The sequence below is a fragment of the Mesoplodon bidens genome (assembly GCF_964165515.1).
Source record: "Mesoplodon bidens genome assembly, chromosome: 11".
NCBI lineage: Eukaryota > Metazoa > Chordata > Mammalia > Artiodactyla > Ziphiidae > Mesoplodon > Mesoplodon bidens.
Genome location: NC_138167.1, coordinates 63,791,188 through 63,807,416, shown reverse-complemented (window position 1 = coordinate 63,807,416; position 16,229 = coordinate 63,791,188). Strand labels below are relative to the sequence as shown.

Genomic DNA, 16,229 nt, shown 5'->3' with positions numbered 1-16,229 from the left:
AATATTTAATTGATGCTAGACATAATTTTTATTTGAAATGTAGACAAATTTGATTTCCAATACTTTAAATGTTTAATGGTATGTCTAAGGGAATTCTATTTACTCAACCTATATCATTTTGGTATACCATTATAAAAACACAATGGTATTTTATATAAAGGATGATTTTGCTGGCTAGATTTATAAGGCTGACAGTTTAGTGTTTTAGAAATCAGATATATTGAATTTGTAAATGAAGTTTAAAATGTGTGAGGATCCTTAACTAGGTTTGTAAACGGGGTTAAGGAAATTTGCTCTTTTAATTGAACACTTAAAAAGTTATTTTTTACACAGAAATTACTAAGTTTATAAATTGATACATGATATTTATAAACTATAATTGAAGATTTGGAAAACAGGTTTTTTAGTCTGTATATTTAATAAATTAAATAAAATTCAGGTAAAAGAAGCTAGAAGCATTCCATCTGAGTACAAAAGTCACCCTCAGATATTAAAGAACTGTACTATCATAAAGAAGTCTCCCAATTCCTCTATGCCATCACTTCCGGGTTTAATTTTCTTCAAATCACTTATCACCACCTTTTACTTTGTATATTTACTGCTTTACTTGCTCTCTGTCTCTGCCTGTAAGGGCGGGGTCTCATTTGTCCTGTTCATCATTGTATCCTAGCCCAGAGCTTCGTGTTTATTAGGTTTTTAATAGATTTCTGGATAAACAAGCAAGCTGGGTTGTCCAGCTCCTAAGCCCATGTCTTCCTGCGGTCCGACAGGGCCTCCCAAACTTTTACATGGAAACGTTGAACTTCTTTACTAGTGCAACACATATTTATACAAGAAGAATACGACAAGTCTGAAATGAACTTACTGCATTAGCATTTCCTCCAACTTGCATGCATCGCAATTGAAACCAAGACCAGTTAGAATCCAACTCTGTAGATCTAAATGGAAAAAATATTCTTAAATGTTAATACTGTTCTTCCCCATAATCAAGCCACTAAACTTTTGAGGATAAGCTTTCCTCGATCTTCAGGATCCTGAAGAATTCTAAGTTTGTGTTAACAGTGACACATGCTTCCAGGATGCTAGGACTCCAGGGTGCACAACAGTTGGTATAAGCCACTCCTGGCCCCTCTCACCCTTCCTAGAAGCCAAGCCTCCAAAAATAGAGGTACTGTTTGGATTTTTTTCAGGTTGGCTATCGATTTGTCCAGTGTGACCCCCAACAGGAGCCTGGATGGTGCTCACAGTCTTACCATCAAGTAGAAAGGAACTACTCAACATCACCACCACCAGGGAGAGGAGAAAACTCAGGTTTTAATGCTGCTTAAGTGAAAACTGCAAGTGCCTCCTCTCCCCCACCGACACCTTATGCCCTACTTATCTATAGTCTAAGATCAAATCAGAGCAAGAAAAAGGCAATAATTGTAGTCCCTAACAAAAAAAAAATTCGCCAAGTGATCACCGTAAAGCAAGATATGACTGCGCGACAATATTAGAAATCTTTCTATTGAATCCATAGACATGAGCAGAAGGCAAGGCTAACCCATATTCAACACTAGCTTGTCCCACACTAACTGGAAAGGAATGTGGACATTTTAAAATGGGTATAGGTTGAACACCCTTTACAAAATGGGCAAGGTAGAAAGAAAAGAAGCTTTAGATTCACCAAAAAATGTCTTTTATGCTGCCGTTCTTATTTCTCTTATTTCTCTGCCTATTGGTATCATTTAACTTTCGTAAATACTAAGATGTTATTTTGAAGCCAATAGCTACCATAAGATTAATAATAATACTAATACATATTATTATTACATATACATAGGACAAATCACCTTCATAGTAATATATAAAAAGTAAAAATTAAACCATACTTTATAAGAAACAGATTTCCTATAAAGACAAAAAAAAAATCTCTTTTTAGAATTTGATTACCAAGCAAGGTGACTAAATTATATATCTTGCTCTGCATTCCTTTCCCTGAAAGATCTTGCTTAGTCACCACATTTTCAGATTGAGTTAGGTGCCATCCCCACCCCTCCTTGGTCACAGGGTGGCAGTTAACAGCACAGCCTCTGGAGGTAGCCTGTAAGTACAAATCTCGACTCCGCCATTACAAGCTGTACGGCCTTGGAGAAATTACTTAACCTCTCCGCACCTTACTTTCCTCATCTGTGAAGTAGGGATAATTATAGTATTACCCATTTTGCTCTCATAGAAATTAAATAAGCTAATGTCTGAAAGGTGCCTGGCTCACGGTAAGCACCACGTGACTAAAATTCTCATCACCACCATGGTGATGATGGTCATCGTCGTCACCAGTATTGTCACCATCACCACCATCATCATCATCACTATCACCACCATAACCACCATCACATTCATCACTACCACCATCATCATAACCATCGTGGTGACTCTGTCACACTGTTACAAGCGGCAAGCTCCAGAGGGCAGGAGTGTCCCACATTTTTCTCTCAATTCCTAGCACAGGCACATAATAGATACCTGAATGTGGGCTGACTTTAAACATTTTTAAAAGTCCTAAAATTGAGGAGATACGTACTCAGATTTGCTAATCTGCCTTACAACACTTTTAAAATTAATTTTTACTGGAATATAGTTTCTTTACAATGCTGTGTTAGTTCCTACTGTACAGCAAAGTGAATCAGCTATCCGTATACATATATTCCCTCCTTTTTAAAAAAATTTATTTTATTTATTTTTTTTTTTTTTTTTTTTTCTTTTTGTGGTATGCGGGCCTCTCACTGTTGTGGCCTCTCCCGTTGCGGAGCACAGGCTCCAGACGCGCAGGCCCAGCGGCCACGGCTCACGGGCCCAGCCGCTCCGCGGCATATGGGATCCTCCCGGACTGGGGCACGAACCCGTGTCCCCTGCATCGGCAGGCGGACTCTCAACCACTGCGCCACCAGGGAGGCCCTATTTTTGACTGCGTTGGATCTTCGTTGCTGCGCGGGGGCTTTCTCTAGTCGTGGCAAGCGGGGCTACTCTTCGATGTGGCGCACGGGCTTCTCATTGCCATGGCTTCTCTTGTTGCAGAGCACGGGCTCTAGGCGCGCGGGCTTTGGTAGTTGTGGTATGTGGGCTCAGTAGTTGTGGCACACGGGCTTACTTGCTCCGTGGAATGTGCGATCTTCCCGGACCAGAGATCGAACCCGTGTCCCCTGCATTGGCAGGCAGATTCTTAACCACTGAGCCACCAGGGAAGTCCCTCCCCTCTTTTTTTGGATTTCCTTTCCATTTAGGTCACCACAGAGCATTGAGTAGAGTTCTCTGAGTTACACAGTAGGTTCTCATTAGTTATCTATTTTATACATAGTATCAATAGTTTATATATGTCAATCCCAATCTCCCAATTCATCCCACCACCCCCTTTCCCCCCTTGGTGTCCATACGTTTGTTCTCTATGTCTGTGTCTCTATTTCTCCTCTGCAAATAAGATCATCTATAACATTTTTCTAGATTCCACATATATGTGTTAATATACGATATTTGTTTTTCTCTTTCTGACTTATTTCACTCTGTATGAGTCTCTAGGTCCATTTATGTCTCTACAAATGACCCAATTTCGTTCCTTTTTATGGCTGAGTAATATTCCATTGTATATATGTACCACATCTTCTTTATCCACTCCTCTGTTGATGGACATTCAGGTTGCTTCCATGTCTTGGCTATTGTAAATAGTGCAGCAATGAACATTAGGGTGCATGTGCTTTTTTTTTTTTTTTTTTTGGCTGTGTTGGGTCTTTGTTGCTGTGCTCGGGCTTTCTTTAGTTGCAGCAAGCGGGGGCTACCCTTTGTTGCGGTGCGTGGGCTTCATTGCAGTGGCTTCTCTTGTTACGGAGCACAGGCTCTAGGCACACAGGCTTCAGTAGTTGTGGCACACGGGCTCAGTAGTTGTGGCTCGCAGGCTCAGTAGTTGTGGTGCACGGGCTCAGTTGCTCTGCAGCATGTGGGATCTTCCTGGACCAAGGCTCGAACCTGTGTCCCCTGCATTGGCAGGCGGATTCTTAACCACTGTGCCACCAGGGAAGTCCCCATGTGTCTTTTTGAATTATGGTTTTCTCTGGGTATATGCCCAGCAGTGGGATTGTTGGGTCATATGTTAATTCTATTTTTAGTTTTTTAAGGAACTTCCATACTGTTCTCCATAGTGGCTGTATCTGCCTTACAACTTTTAATCCTAAACTCTCTTTAAAAAAAAAAAAAGGCAAACATTTCTATATATGTTTCTTAGAAATAAAGGTAAGAGGTAAGAACTAATTGTTCTTGAACTGACCTGACAGGGATTTTCTCTCATAACACTGAAATTTCGAAATAAAAGGTTGGTGATAATGGACTCTGAATACAGTCAGCCATAAGAAGACACCTGAATTGCTTATCAGTTCCCATTCCTACAGGAGGAGGCGACTCCCTGTAGGTGGCTTCTTACCTTTAATTTACAATAAGAGCTATGTGAAAGGAAGGGGTCTGTGACAGTGCTAAGAAAACAGTAAAGAAGAGAAAGTAAGAGAAGTTGGAGAATTCGTGTCACTTTAACAAAATAGCTCCTGTTAACCAATTAGGTAAATGAAAAAACAGGTTTCCTACAACCTCTATAATCCTTATATGAGTCAAGACATAACCTCCTTAAAAATTGCATGAATTAGCTTCACTAATGGCTACCATAGTCAGCATTTTTTTTTTAAGTAGAGCATTTAAATGGATTTCAGAAACTTATGAAATTCGAATGACTCTCACAAATACACATGACAAAGTTAGGTAACCAAAATTTTTATTTTTATTTATTTTTTTGGCTGTGCTGCGTGGCTTGCGGGATCTTAGTTCCCCAACCAGGGATCAAACCCTGCCCCCTGCAGTGGAAGTGCAGAGTCCTAGCCAAGGAATTCCCTGTAATCAAAATTTTTCAGGGGAGTAAATTACACCATAATTAATCCAGACTCCTACAGACAAGCCCAGCAACAGCTTCCAGGCAGCCATTTGTTTATAACTGGCTTGGTTGATTGATTTAAATCATGAGACGTGTTGCCTTTCTAAGCTAACATCATAAAAAGGTTCTCCTCTTGCTGGCACCTCTCCACTGAGCTGGCACCCAGATAATTCAGATCAGATCATCATCAACAAGCTGGGGGGCTTCCCTGGTGGCGCAGTGGTTAAGAATCCATTTGCCAATGCAGGGGACACGGGTTTGAGCCCTGGTCTGGGAAGATCCCACATGCCGCAGAGCAACTAAGCCCGTGCGCCACAATTACTGAGCCTGGGCTCTAGAGCCCGCGAGCCACAACCACTGAGCCCGTGTGCCATAACTACTGAAGCCTGCATGCCTAGAGCCCGTGCTCCACAAGAGAAGCCACTGCAATGAGAAGCTCATGCACTGCAACGAAGAGTAGCCCCCGCTCACCGTAACTAGAGAAAGCCCGTGCGCAGCAATGAAGACCCAACACAGCCAAAAATAAATAAATAAAATAAATAAATTTATTAAAAAAATAAAAAACGAAAATAACAAGCTGGGGTCTGGCCACATGCCAGGATTCATGTGAGTTCATTTGCTCACTCCTCCCAAAGCCCTAAGATGAGTATAAGCCTTCTCATCTCCACTTTTAAGGGAAGGAAACTGAGACACAGAGAGGTAAGGAACATGCCCAGAGCTAGTAAGGGATGGCAACGGGATTCAGACCCCCAGCAGCCAAGCTGCAGCATCCTCACACCTATCACCCACCTAGCACTGCCTTGTGAATCTCTGGGGCGCCTACGGCACCCAGGCTCACATCAGCCTTCCCTTCCCACGGGTACCCCACAAGGGCCTCAGGAGTATAAAGTTTAAGCTCCCAGACTGGCCCTCCCAAGGTCACACAGACCTTGCCCTTTGAATCTTATTTCTCCTCATTTTCCTATGCATATAAAAACTAGCTACTAAACATTCCACTTTTTCCCATCTCTATATCTTCTCTTAAAGTCTGAGTGCTGCCCTCCTTTTTCCCTGCCTTGTCTCCGTTACCAAAATCTCACCAGACCTTCGAAGTTCACCGCAAATGTGACCTCCTCCTTTGCACTTTGCCTAATTTTCCAACCAGAAGTAGACACAATGCTCTGTTTCTATCAATGTTCTTTATAGTTTATCTTCTTATTTATGTTGTATTTGTACCCCCAGCCCAACAACAGTGACGCAAGGGTGAGACCCCCTGCCCTTGTCACAGCTCGTGACATACTTAATGGTGAACTTGAGAATAAACAGAGCCCGAGAGAGGAGCACTGGACACTCAGCGTCACAGGCACTGGGCGAAGCGCTCCGAGTGCTGGGGGGTGGGAAGGGGCCAGACAATCAGGTCCAGTCTGCAGTCAGCTCCCAATGCAGCTTGCCATTTCCGTAGATGCCTAACCTGCCTTTTCCTTTTTGCTTGGCAAAAGCCATAGTCTAAAATTTTTTTCCCTTTGTAAACTCGTTGACTTGAAATTCTACTTAAAAACAAAACAAAACAAAACCTCCGGACTTCCCTGGTGGAGGAGTGGTTAAGAATCTGCCTGCCAATGCAGGGGACACGGGTTCGAGCCCTGGTCCGGGAAGATCCCACATGCCGCGGAGCAACTAAGCCCGTGCGCCACAACTACTGAGCCTGTGTGCCACAACTACTGAAGCCCACGCGCCTAGAGCCCATGTTCTGCAACAAGAGAAGCCACCGCAATGAGAAGCCCGCACACCGCAATGAAGAGCAGCCCCCGTTCACCGCAACTAGAGAAAGACCGCGTGGAGCAACGAAGACCCAACGCAGCCAAAAATAAAGAAATACATTTAAAAAACACAAAAAAACACAAAACCTCCTTTTAAATAAACATTCCACCCATGCCAAACTGTTAATATGTTCATGCCTGGGAAATGGGACTCTGTATGTGTGTGTGTGTGTGTGTGTGTGTGTGTGCACCTGTGTGTGCAGCCAGCTAACATGGGGAGAGGAAGGAGAGGGAGGGGGTTCTAGAGTGGGGACTTTCACTTCCTACTTTATATACTCTGGGACTGTTCGGATTTTTTTCCCAGTGAACTAATGTTTGTAAATTTTTTAATCAATAAAAAACGTTTAAAGAGCATCCCTCCACCTCTTGAAAAGAAAATCCTCAGCGCCCTTATCATCCTTGACTTTCTCTTGCCCAAATCCTAGACTGTTGCCCTTGGGTTATACGTACAGTGATTTTTTTTAAAACAGTTGTTCTTGAATCATTTATAAGCATCATGATTCATAGTTATATTTATCTAACTTTTAAAAGGGTAGTGATTAAACTTGCAACATCCCAAACAGGCCCTGCTGTCCAGCCTCATCAGGCTCTCAGGCAGCCCTTCCCTCAGCTGGGGAACACATCAGAAAACCACCTGATTTCCTGGAATGGTTTAAACTGGTGTTGTGCTGTAGTGGTGAGGAAAAGGGAGGGCCAGGTTCTGATGGGCGGGACCTCGCAGAGAGGAAGAGGGAAAGAGCACAGTACGAGAGAAAGGAAGACAACAAACTACGCATTGCCTCGGTCTAGGCATCGCGGCCTCTGGACAGAGTGGGTCACCGTGTGCTAACTGGTGACAACTGACCTGGGGGAAAAAGTACATGAAGAATAAACTTGCCCTGGCAACCAAATGCCTCCACATTTCAAAAAGAGACAAGGTCAGGAGAGTGTATTAAAAATATCCTGGGTCCAGCATCTAAGAAAAAAGAAGACAGGAAACTGATAGATATTCTGGAAGTAGTAAGAACACCCAAGAGAATTCCCTTTTCTAAATCATGACCTATGGAGTTCTATGGCTATAATATTTAGCCCATTCTGCTTTGATAAATTGATTTCTGAAAAAAAAGAACTCAGGAAAGTACATAAAGTTTTTTTCAGTTAATACATTAAAAAGAAAGTTATGGGGACTTCCCTGGTGGCACAGTGGTTAAGAATCTGCCTGCCAATGCAGGGGACAGGGGTTCGAGCCCTGGTCCGGGAAGATTCCACATGCCACGGAGCAACAAAGCCCGTGCGCCACAACTACTGAGCCTGCGCTCTAGAGCCCGTGAGTCACAACTACTGAGCCCGCGTGCCACAACTACTGAAGCCCGCACGCCTAGAGCCCGTGCTCCACAACAAGAGAAGCCATCACAATGAGAAGCCTGCACACCGCAATGAAGAGTAGCCCCCACTCGCCGCAACTAGAGAAAGCCTGCACGCAGCAACGAAGACCCAACGTAGCCAAAAATAAATAAATAAATGTTTTTTAAAAAAGAAAGAAAGTTATGTTTTTATTATTACTATATAGTTTTTGCGCCGGATACAAAATATCTCGTTACAAATTATCATAGATTTTACCCTACAGGAACAAATGCTCTTTATGGTAATCACACTGCAGAATCAGTATTCCCTAAGTCATAATATAAAATAAAACTGCTTGCCATGATTTCAAACAGCCTGCCTGCCTAGCTGGCTCCTTCCCTGGAAAAAGAACTGGCAGGGAAATAGGTGAACTGACCTGGGGAGGCCAGCTGTAGAGATCTGAGCCACGACTGCTCAGGGGTGCACCTGAACTTTCAGCCTCCTACTGGACTGTGGGACTGTGTCCAGAGGGGGCATCTTTCTCTGATGGCCACAAAGGCCCCAGAGAGGCTACTACCAAGAGGTCAGAGCAGAGACAGGGACCAGCCAGAGGGGCCCAGGCAGCCCACGTCTTTCACATTGCAAACATTAGAAATTGCCACTAAAATTCATGCAAAAATCATTCCCTCGGGCTCTGCTATAAGTGTCCTTGGATGCTGAGCTGCCGGATTTTGCTGGGAGCGCAGTCCTGATCTGACGAGGGTCTCCCGCCACCTGCAGTGACTCTCCACCTGGAGGAGCGACAGAGACCCCTTCCCCCAGGAGGCGTCAGAGCAAGACTCCTGTGTGCTGCTAATTATCAGAGGCAAGAAAGGAAAAGGAGATGCTGCCTCAAGCCTTCTGTTCTGACTGTGGCTTCAACACCGCTTCCTCTCACACCAAGCTCTACAGCACAGCGACCAAGTAGAAAATAACTCATTTTCCGAGTTTACTCAATTACATAAGATTTAAATCTCCATGACTCATAACCAACCTCTCATTTTACTTGACGTCAAAGCAAACATAAAGGAAAAGGGGAGAGAGACCCACGTAACAAGGTAATCACTCCCACCCCCAGTGAGGAAATGTCCCCTTACCGAATAAAACTCAGGTGGACACCAAATGACCGGTGTGACCCCGAGCAGTCGATGCACAGGAACACCCCGTAAGTGATGCTGGCCCAGCTGGGATTCTTGGCACCACAGTCAAAACACACCTGAAAGAAAATTTCAAAATTCAGTTATTCATCAATTCTTACTAGCCAAATGAGCCATCCTATAGGACAATACAGGATTTGGCTTGAAAGCTGCTTAATCTTTACAATTTAAACTGATTATTAGAGGGAATTCCCTGGCAGTCCAGTGGTTAGGACTCAGCATTTTCACTGCCAGAGCCCAGGTTCAACCCCTGGTGGGGGAACTAAGATCCCACAAGCTGCACGGTACGGCAAAAAAAAAAAGAATAATAGATAAACAAACTGGTTATTAGAAAATATCTCACCTAGATTTTTTTTGAAACCTCAAATTTCTATTTCTTTTATTATTATAATAATGTTACTGTATTATATAATTATTTATCAATAGACTATTAATATAATGCATTAATTATGTAAGTTATATATTTTTGCATATCTATTATAATAGTACATAGTATGCGTAGTGAAGAGAACTTAGATGTGTTTATTGTCTCAAATATGACTCACGCATGAAGCGTCAACAGGGTTACTACCAGTCACATGAATGAACACTAGACAGGGATGTCCCCTGCTGGAAATGCCCAAGGCCTTACTGTTCCCTGGGCAGTGGCTCTCTACCAAATGGCAGTGGGTCGCCCAGTGGAGAGAGCCACGTGGAGAGGAACTGAGGCCTTTAGTCCAACAGCCAGTGAGGAGCGGAGGCCAGCTGACCACCACGTGGGTGAGCTTCGAGTGGAGGCCCCAGTCTTCGGTGACTGCAGCCTCCTGGGAAGCCCTGAGCCTTCCTTCCGTACCACTGACTAAAGTCAACATTCTTCACCTGATAACACGAGCACAAACGTACTTTAGAATACACAGTGCTTGTCGTGGAAATGAATACTTATGAGTAATTAGATCCAGGACAACAGGACAGTTAAAAATTCCACAAATAATAGACTTGTTTTGAATTGTTTTCCAGAAAAAATAAAACTATATTTTAGCTAACTGAGCCACCCCCAGGTTCCTGGCCCTCAGAACCTGTGTGAGACAACTTGTGTTTGTTGTTTTAAGATGCTGAGCTCCGCAATAGATGCTAATAGAGAGAGCTGTTCCTGCGTGAAATGCCGTGTCCTTCATGACCTCTGCCCCCTCCACTCTGTCCAGGTCACTGTTATTACTCAGACACACAGCTCACGTCCAAGGAGTGGGCCCCCTCCTGCACAGCTCGGAGCTCCTGCAGCGTCGGGGGCCCTTCCCTCACCTCGCCTTCCTTCTGCTTCTGCACAGAGCTCGGACGTGGCTAACGCTCAATAAATGTTTTCTGTGTGTTTTTTCATCTCCCACAGAGCCTGAAAAATAGTGATCTACCCATACAAAGCATTCAGGAAATATATGTTAATCAAATGAACAACTTATAAAACTTATTACCAGCTCAAAAATTAGCACCAGCCCCCTCAACACTGAAGTCAAACGTTCTTCATCTGATAACAGGACACAAAAGTACTTTAAAATACACAGTGCTTGTCATGAAATTAATATTTGTAATTAATTAACATCAGCACAACGGAGTGGTAAAAACTCCACAAATAGGTTTCCCTGGTGGCGCAGCGGTTGAGAGTCCGCCTGCCGATGCAGGGGACGTGGGTTTGTGCCCGGTCCGGGAAGATCCCACATGCCGCGGAGCAACTAAGCCCGTGCGCCACAGCTACTGAGCCTGCGCTCTAGAGCCTGCGAGCCACAACTACTGAGCCCATGGGCCTAGAGCCTGTGCTCTGCAACAAGAGAAGCCGCCGCAGTGAGAAGCCCGTGTACTGCTCGCCACAACTAGAGAAAGCCTGCACGCAGCAAACGAAGACCCAAGGCAGCCAAAAATAAATAAATAAATAAATAATCCTTCTTTCTCCTGAAAACAAAAAAAAGATGAGGAATTGCAGAAGGTAGCTCTGTGAGGGCTGGGGCCTTGTTCACCTGAGTTGAGCGCTGAGCACTGAGCCTGGCACAAAGTAGGCACCAAATGCAAATGCAGGTGGTGGAAGAGCTCACGAGCCGAGACTGGGCCCTGTGGGATCTGAGGTCAGAGGGCAGTTCGAAATCCAAGTCTGGCTCTCTGTTGGAGCAGGGACTCCATTTTGTTTTGATGGGCAATCCTAAACCAAAGTGGAGATATGGTTTTCTAAGCAGAATATCAATTCTTATGGTGATAAAAAGTAGTTTTGGACGAACAATTTTTTTTGCCACATGGTGAGAATGATTACTATAGAAATCACAGCTAATATTGAGTGTTTGCTCCATGTCAGGCACTGTTGTTGGCCAACGGAATCTTGATAACAACCCTACAAGAAGGCACTGTTCTTATGCCCATCTGGGCCAGCTTCCGGGCCTGTGGGTGATGGACGCAGTCACACAGGACACTGCACACAGAAGGGCCCATGGGTGGTTACTGCTCTGCTGTCTCATCTTGAAATTCTTAGTACTTTTGAAACAAGGGCCCTGCGTGTTCACTTTGCACATTTCAGGTTCCCTGCAGAGTAGATAGCGCCAGTTTTCATCCTCTTAGTTAGAGAAAACTAAGGAGACATGACGTTAAGTGTCATAGCTAAGACGTGGTATCACAGGCACTGGACCCCGGGCAGTCTGCTCCGGAGCTCACTCGTCACCCCTTCACTACACTGCCTCTTACCCCGCCAGGCAGCCCTTTATCTGTCCTCCAGGCACTAGACAGACCATCTGCTTTCTGAAGGCAGGAGCCTGTCTCTTCTTCCATCAGTACATCCTCAGTGCTCTGCAGTGCCCGGCACGCTGCAGGTGCTTAACCAGTATTTGCTGAATGAATATTTGCTGAATAACTCAAACAATCAATATAACACTAAGGGAACAGCAGAGACAAGGGAGGATTTCACAAACTAGAAAACTGACCCTTTGAGTTAAAACCTTTGATCCAGAGTAAAGATCCATCACACATGAGAGGGAGAATTGGACACCACATTCTAAAAGTAAACCGAGGTGTTTTTCTTTAAGTACTTTCTTGTCTTGTGTGTCTTAGAGCTCTTTTTAATCATCTCATTTTAAAAATGCTTATTAACTCTTCCACATCATTAAAACTAAAAGTTTTCATTTTTGCTTAGGTAATGGTTTCTTATTAACAATCAAATAAAAAGTCTTAATCAAGAAATGTAGCACAGGGCTTCCCTGGTGGCGCAGTGGTTGGGAGTCCGCCTGCCAATGCAGGGGACACGGGTTCGTGCCCCGGTCCGGGAAGATCCCACATGCCGCGGAGCGGCTGGGCCCATGAGCCATGGCCGCTGAGCCTGCGCGTCCGGAGCCTGTGCTCCGCAACGGGAGAGGCCACAACAGTGAGAAGCCCGCGTACTGCAAAAAAAAAAAAAAGGTAGCCCAATACTGTGGAACACTACCAGAAAATATTTTTGTTCAATGCTTTTATGAATCCTACTACAGAATATAAAATTTTCTACAAGTGTGTTGTTCATAATTAAAAAAATAATAACAAAAAAAAATTGCTGACATGTATCGAGGGCCAGTATATACAGGTACTGCTCTAAGTGCTTTTCTTGGATTTTCTCATTTAATCCTCACAGTAACTCTCTGAATTAGATCTAGTTCATGCCCCATTTTCAGATGAGGAAAATAAGGCACAAAGTAGTCAAGTAACCTGGCCAAGTTGACAGTTAGGAAGTCCCAGGGTCTGGATAACAATTTACAAGCAAGCCCACACGTGTCCCTCAAAAGTGCTCTTGTTATAAAGACACTGACTTCTTATTTAAAAGGGACATCTTTTGATGAATTCAGTCAAAGAGAACATATGTTGGGTTTCTGAGATAAAGCAGACCAAAAAATGTATAGTTTCCACACTGCTAACTGCAGATCCTAATCTGCTCTAGTTTACATCAACGCCTCTTTATAAACAGATTAACCTAAATTTGAAAATCAAGAAAATAGCAAAGAAATCAGCACTGGAGCATTCCTGGAACCTTTCCCCTCCTGACTTTCCTACGTTCATCAGATATCACCTCCAATAAACTGTTTCCTTGCTCACTTCTCTTAGGCTGTAAAAACATGGGCTCCCCTCCACCTAGACCTAAAACAAAGACATCTAAGTTTTGTAAAACCAGAGTTTTACACAGAGTTACACAGAGTCCACGCTGACACGACGGCCCTTTGCACTGTCCAGGTTCCACTCTGACCTGTGATCCTCAGCGGAGGGTGTCACTTTAGCCCGATGTGTCACCACAACATCTCCAGCCAGTAGCGATAAGTTGTAAGAGTCATGGGTGGGGGGAAGGGACAGTCTCTGGAGATGACAAAAAAAAAAAAAAAAAAAGGAAAACCCCCATCTCCAAAGAGAGAGACAAAAGAGAAGGAAGGGAAAGGGGTCTGTGGTGGGCTTTCTTAGCAAGAGACAAGAGCGCGAAGCCACTTAGCAGTGATCACTTAGCAGCTTTATCAAACAGGCAAACTGAGGCTGCCACCAGAGGACACAGCTTCCCTGAGGAGCTTCAGAGGTGAGCTCGGAGGCGGGGAGGGGGCGAGCCGAGCTTCCCCGAGCGCCCAGCGCTACCAGCTGGAGTTTCTGGCCCGGCGCATGCTTCCCGGCTGGGTCATAGGTGGCCTGCGGTCCCCGCCCCCAGTCGCAGGAGCCGCGGGTACGCCCCCCAGCCCTCTCTCGGGCCCCCGAGCTCGCACCCAGCTCTCTCAGGAACTCGTGTCCACTCCGCCCCCACCAAAAGCCTCCTCCGCCCCCCGTAAGTTCTCCGGCACGGTGTTAGGAGCCCACAAGTGTCCGCCCCCGGGACCCCCAGATGCTCTCGCCTCCCGCCCCCAGAACTCCCAGGTGCCTGCCCTGCCTCGGACCCTGGGGTGCGCCCCCTACCCCGCCCCTCCCTTGCTGAAGCTGCGGGGCGGCGCACAGTCCGGACCCAGGCGAGGCCCAGCCATTGCGGCCGCACAGTGCGACGTGTCACAGGCCGGGCCGGCTCCTCCTCCCGCGGTCGCGGCCGCGGCCACTGGCGCCGCAGGGGCCGCCCGCAGGGTCCGGCAGGGATGCCAAGCAAGCCTGAACACGCCCGGCGGCCGTTACCTTGTTGGTGGGCACCGACCGGAGGCGCTTGAAGATGGTCAGGATGTCCTGCTTGCTGGGGTCCCCCATGGTCACCAAAGAAACGAGGCGCAGCTGGCCCCACCAACCGGGAAGGGCAGAGCAGGAGCGGTTGCCGCCTCCGGGAGGTAGACGATGGCCGAAGGGCGGGGCTGCCCGTGACGATCAGACCCGGCCTCTCGATGTCCCCGCCCACTGCCGGAGCGCACGCGCCACTCTGCCCGGTGGCCCTCGCTTAACTGTGCCCCTGGCTCCGCCCACTCAGGCCCCGCCCGGGTTCCTACGCAGGAGGCTCGCGCGCCTCTTCCAGGCCTCCGCGGGGCCTCCACTCCCGGCAGTGCTTGGCGAAGCCCGGCCCGGGTCGGGTTTGTGCCTGCGCGCACGGCCGGTCGAGCCACCGCCGCTTCGGCTGACGGACTGCTTCCTCGGCCAAGGTCCTCTCACCTCCTCCCCGTGAGAGCGGCAGATCCTGTCACTGCAAGTGACAAAGGAGGAAACTTACGGGGCAAGGGCCTCCCCGCCGGCTCCCCACACCCGAGGACTCAGTCCAGGCGCCGGATTTTCTCTAGTCGCCTGAGCCCTGGTGGGAAGCGTCCTATGGCGAAAAGGATCAGTTTGGGTTATGTCAGTGAGAGAGTCAGCAGTTCTCCTGAGGCAAAAGGCGCTCAGTCAGATCTGATGAATATAGACAAGAAAAGAAGCTGGCCCTTTCCTACCCTCGGCCGACATTACTAGCTGGAGGGTTTAAACGCTTGGAGAAAGGTGCCTGTTTTGCGTTAGTGGGTGTGGAGCCACTAGGTAAGTGTCATGGGTCAGGAGAAGGATGACAGGTTTTGGAGTCAAATGCAAACCTTGGCTCCAAGCTCAGTCCAGCCAGCTCCTTCCCAGCTCTGTGACCTTGGTCAGATCACGTCTCTAAAGCTGGGTTTGCTCCTCTGTACAGTGGAGTGAGAGATGGGGAATCAGTGCTGAGCAGGGCAGGAGAGCAGCTTCCCAGTGAAGCCCTGGCAAAGGCTTTGGCAGTGGTCTTTCAACCTGTCTGGTTAGATGCCCTCAGGGAAGTTGGAAGCTTGCAGGGTTGGAACTATTCCAAGGAAGGGAAATGTATTACCTTCCAGAACAGTAAGTTACTTTTACAGTAAGCTTCAGCTGTGACTGAAAGTTCTGCCTTGTATTGAGTCAAAGTATATACATACCGGGCTTCCCTGGTGGTGCAGTGGTTGAGAGTCCGCCTGCCGATGCAGGGGACACGGGTTCGTGCCCCGGTCCGGGAAGATCCCACATGCCGCGGAGCAGCTGGGCCCGTGAGCCATGGCCGCTGAGCCTGCGCGTCCGGAGCCTGTGCTCCGCAACGGGAGAGGCCGCAACAGTGAGAGGCCCGCGTACCGCAAAAAAAAAAAAAGTATATACATACCCCTGTACTTTGTGTCCCTAGGTACGGGTTTGACCCTACACAGAATACCTGGCATGTTTATGAGTCCGGTGCTTTCTGATGGGAATGGGATGGGAATGGAGTTGAAATCTTCTTACCAAGTTATATATCAGATTCAGGATATTGTCTACTCCAGTCTCCAGTATAGAGATCCCTGAGAAGAAGAAAAAAAGTGCAATGAAGTGTAGACAGTATCTACACTAGTTGGGGCATAAGGGGACACACACACCCAAAAAAATACCATTTGTACACCCATCTTTCTCTTTTCTATCATCTGCTTAAGCGTTCTTCATAGAACTTATTATCACCTAATGTCATAATGTGTAATACTCCCCTCAACTGAATATACATTTTTTGAGATCAGATGTATTGCATCTACCTCTCTATCCCCAGCACCTAGA

At 46.4% G+C, this 16,229-nt stretch overlaps 1 protein-coding gene across 3 annotated transcripts in view; it reads right to left on the bottom strand.

Moving 5' to 3' along the window:
* Positions 1–14,551, bottom strand: part of ARFGAP3 (ARF GTPase activating protein 3) — a 50,792-nt gene extending 36,241 nt beyond the window's left edge. For 2 of the 3 annotated variants that reach the window (XM_081248368.1, XM_081248370.1), the window contains exons 1-3: positions 14,379–14,550; positions 9,207–9,325; positions 866–938 (exon numbers count right to left, since the gene is read on the bottom strand). In XM_081248368.1, the coding sequence (XP_081104494.1) occupies positions 866–938; positions 9,207–9,325; positions 14,379–14,447 (261 nt within the window). In that variant the 5' untranslated portion in view covers positions 14,448–14,550. Of the gene's footprint in view, positions 1–865; positions 939–9,206; positions 9,326–14,378 lie in introns of all 3 variants that reach the window. The other variant, XM_081248369.1, reaches the window with a different exon arrangement.
* Between the last annotated feature and the right edge of the window lie 1,678 nt (positions 14,552–16,229).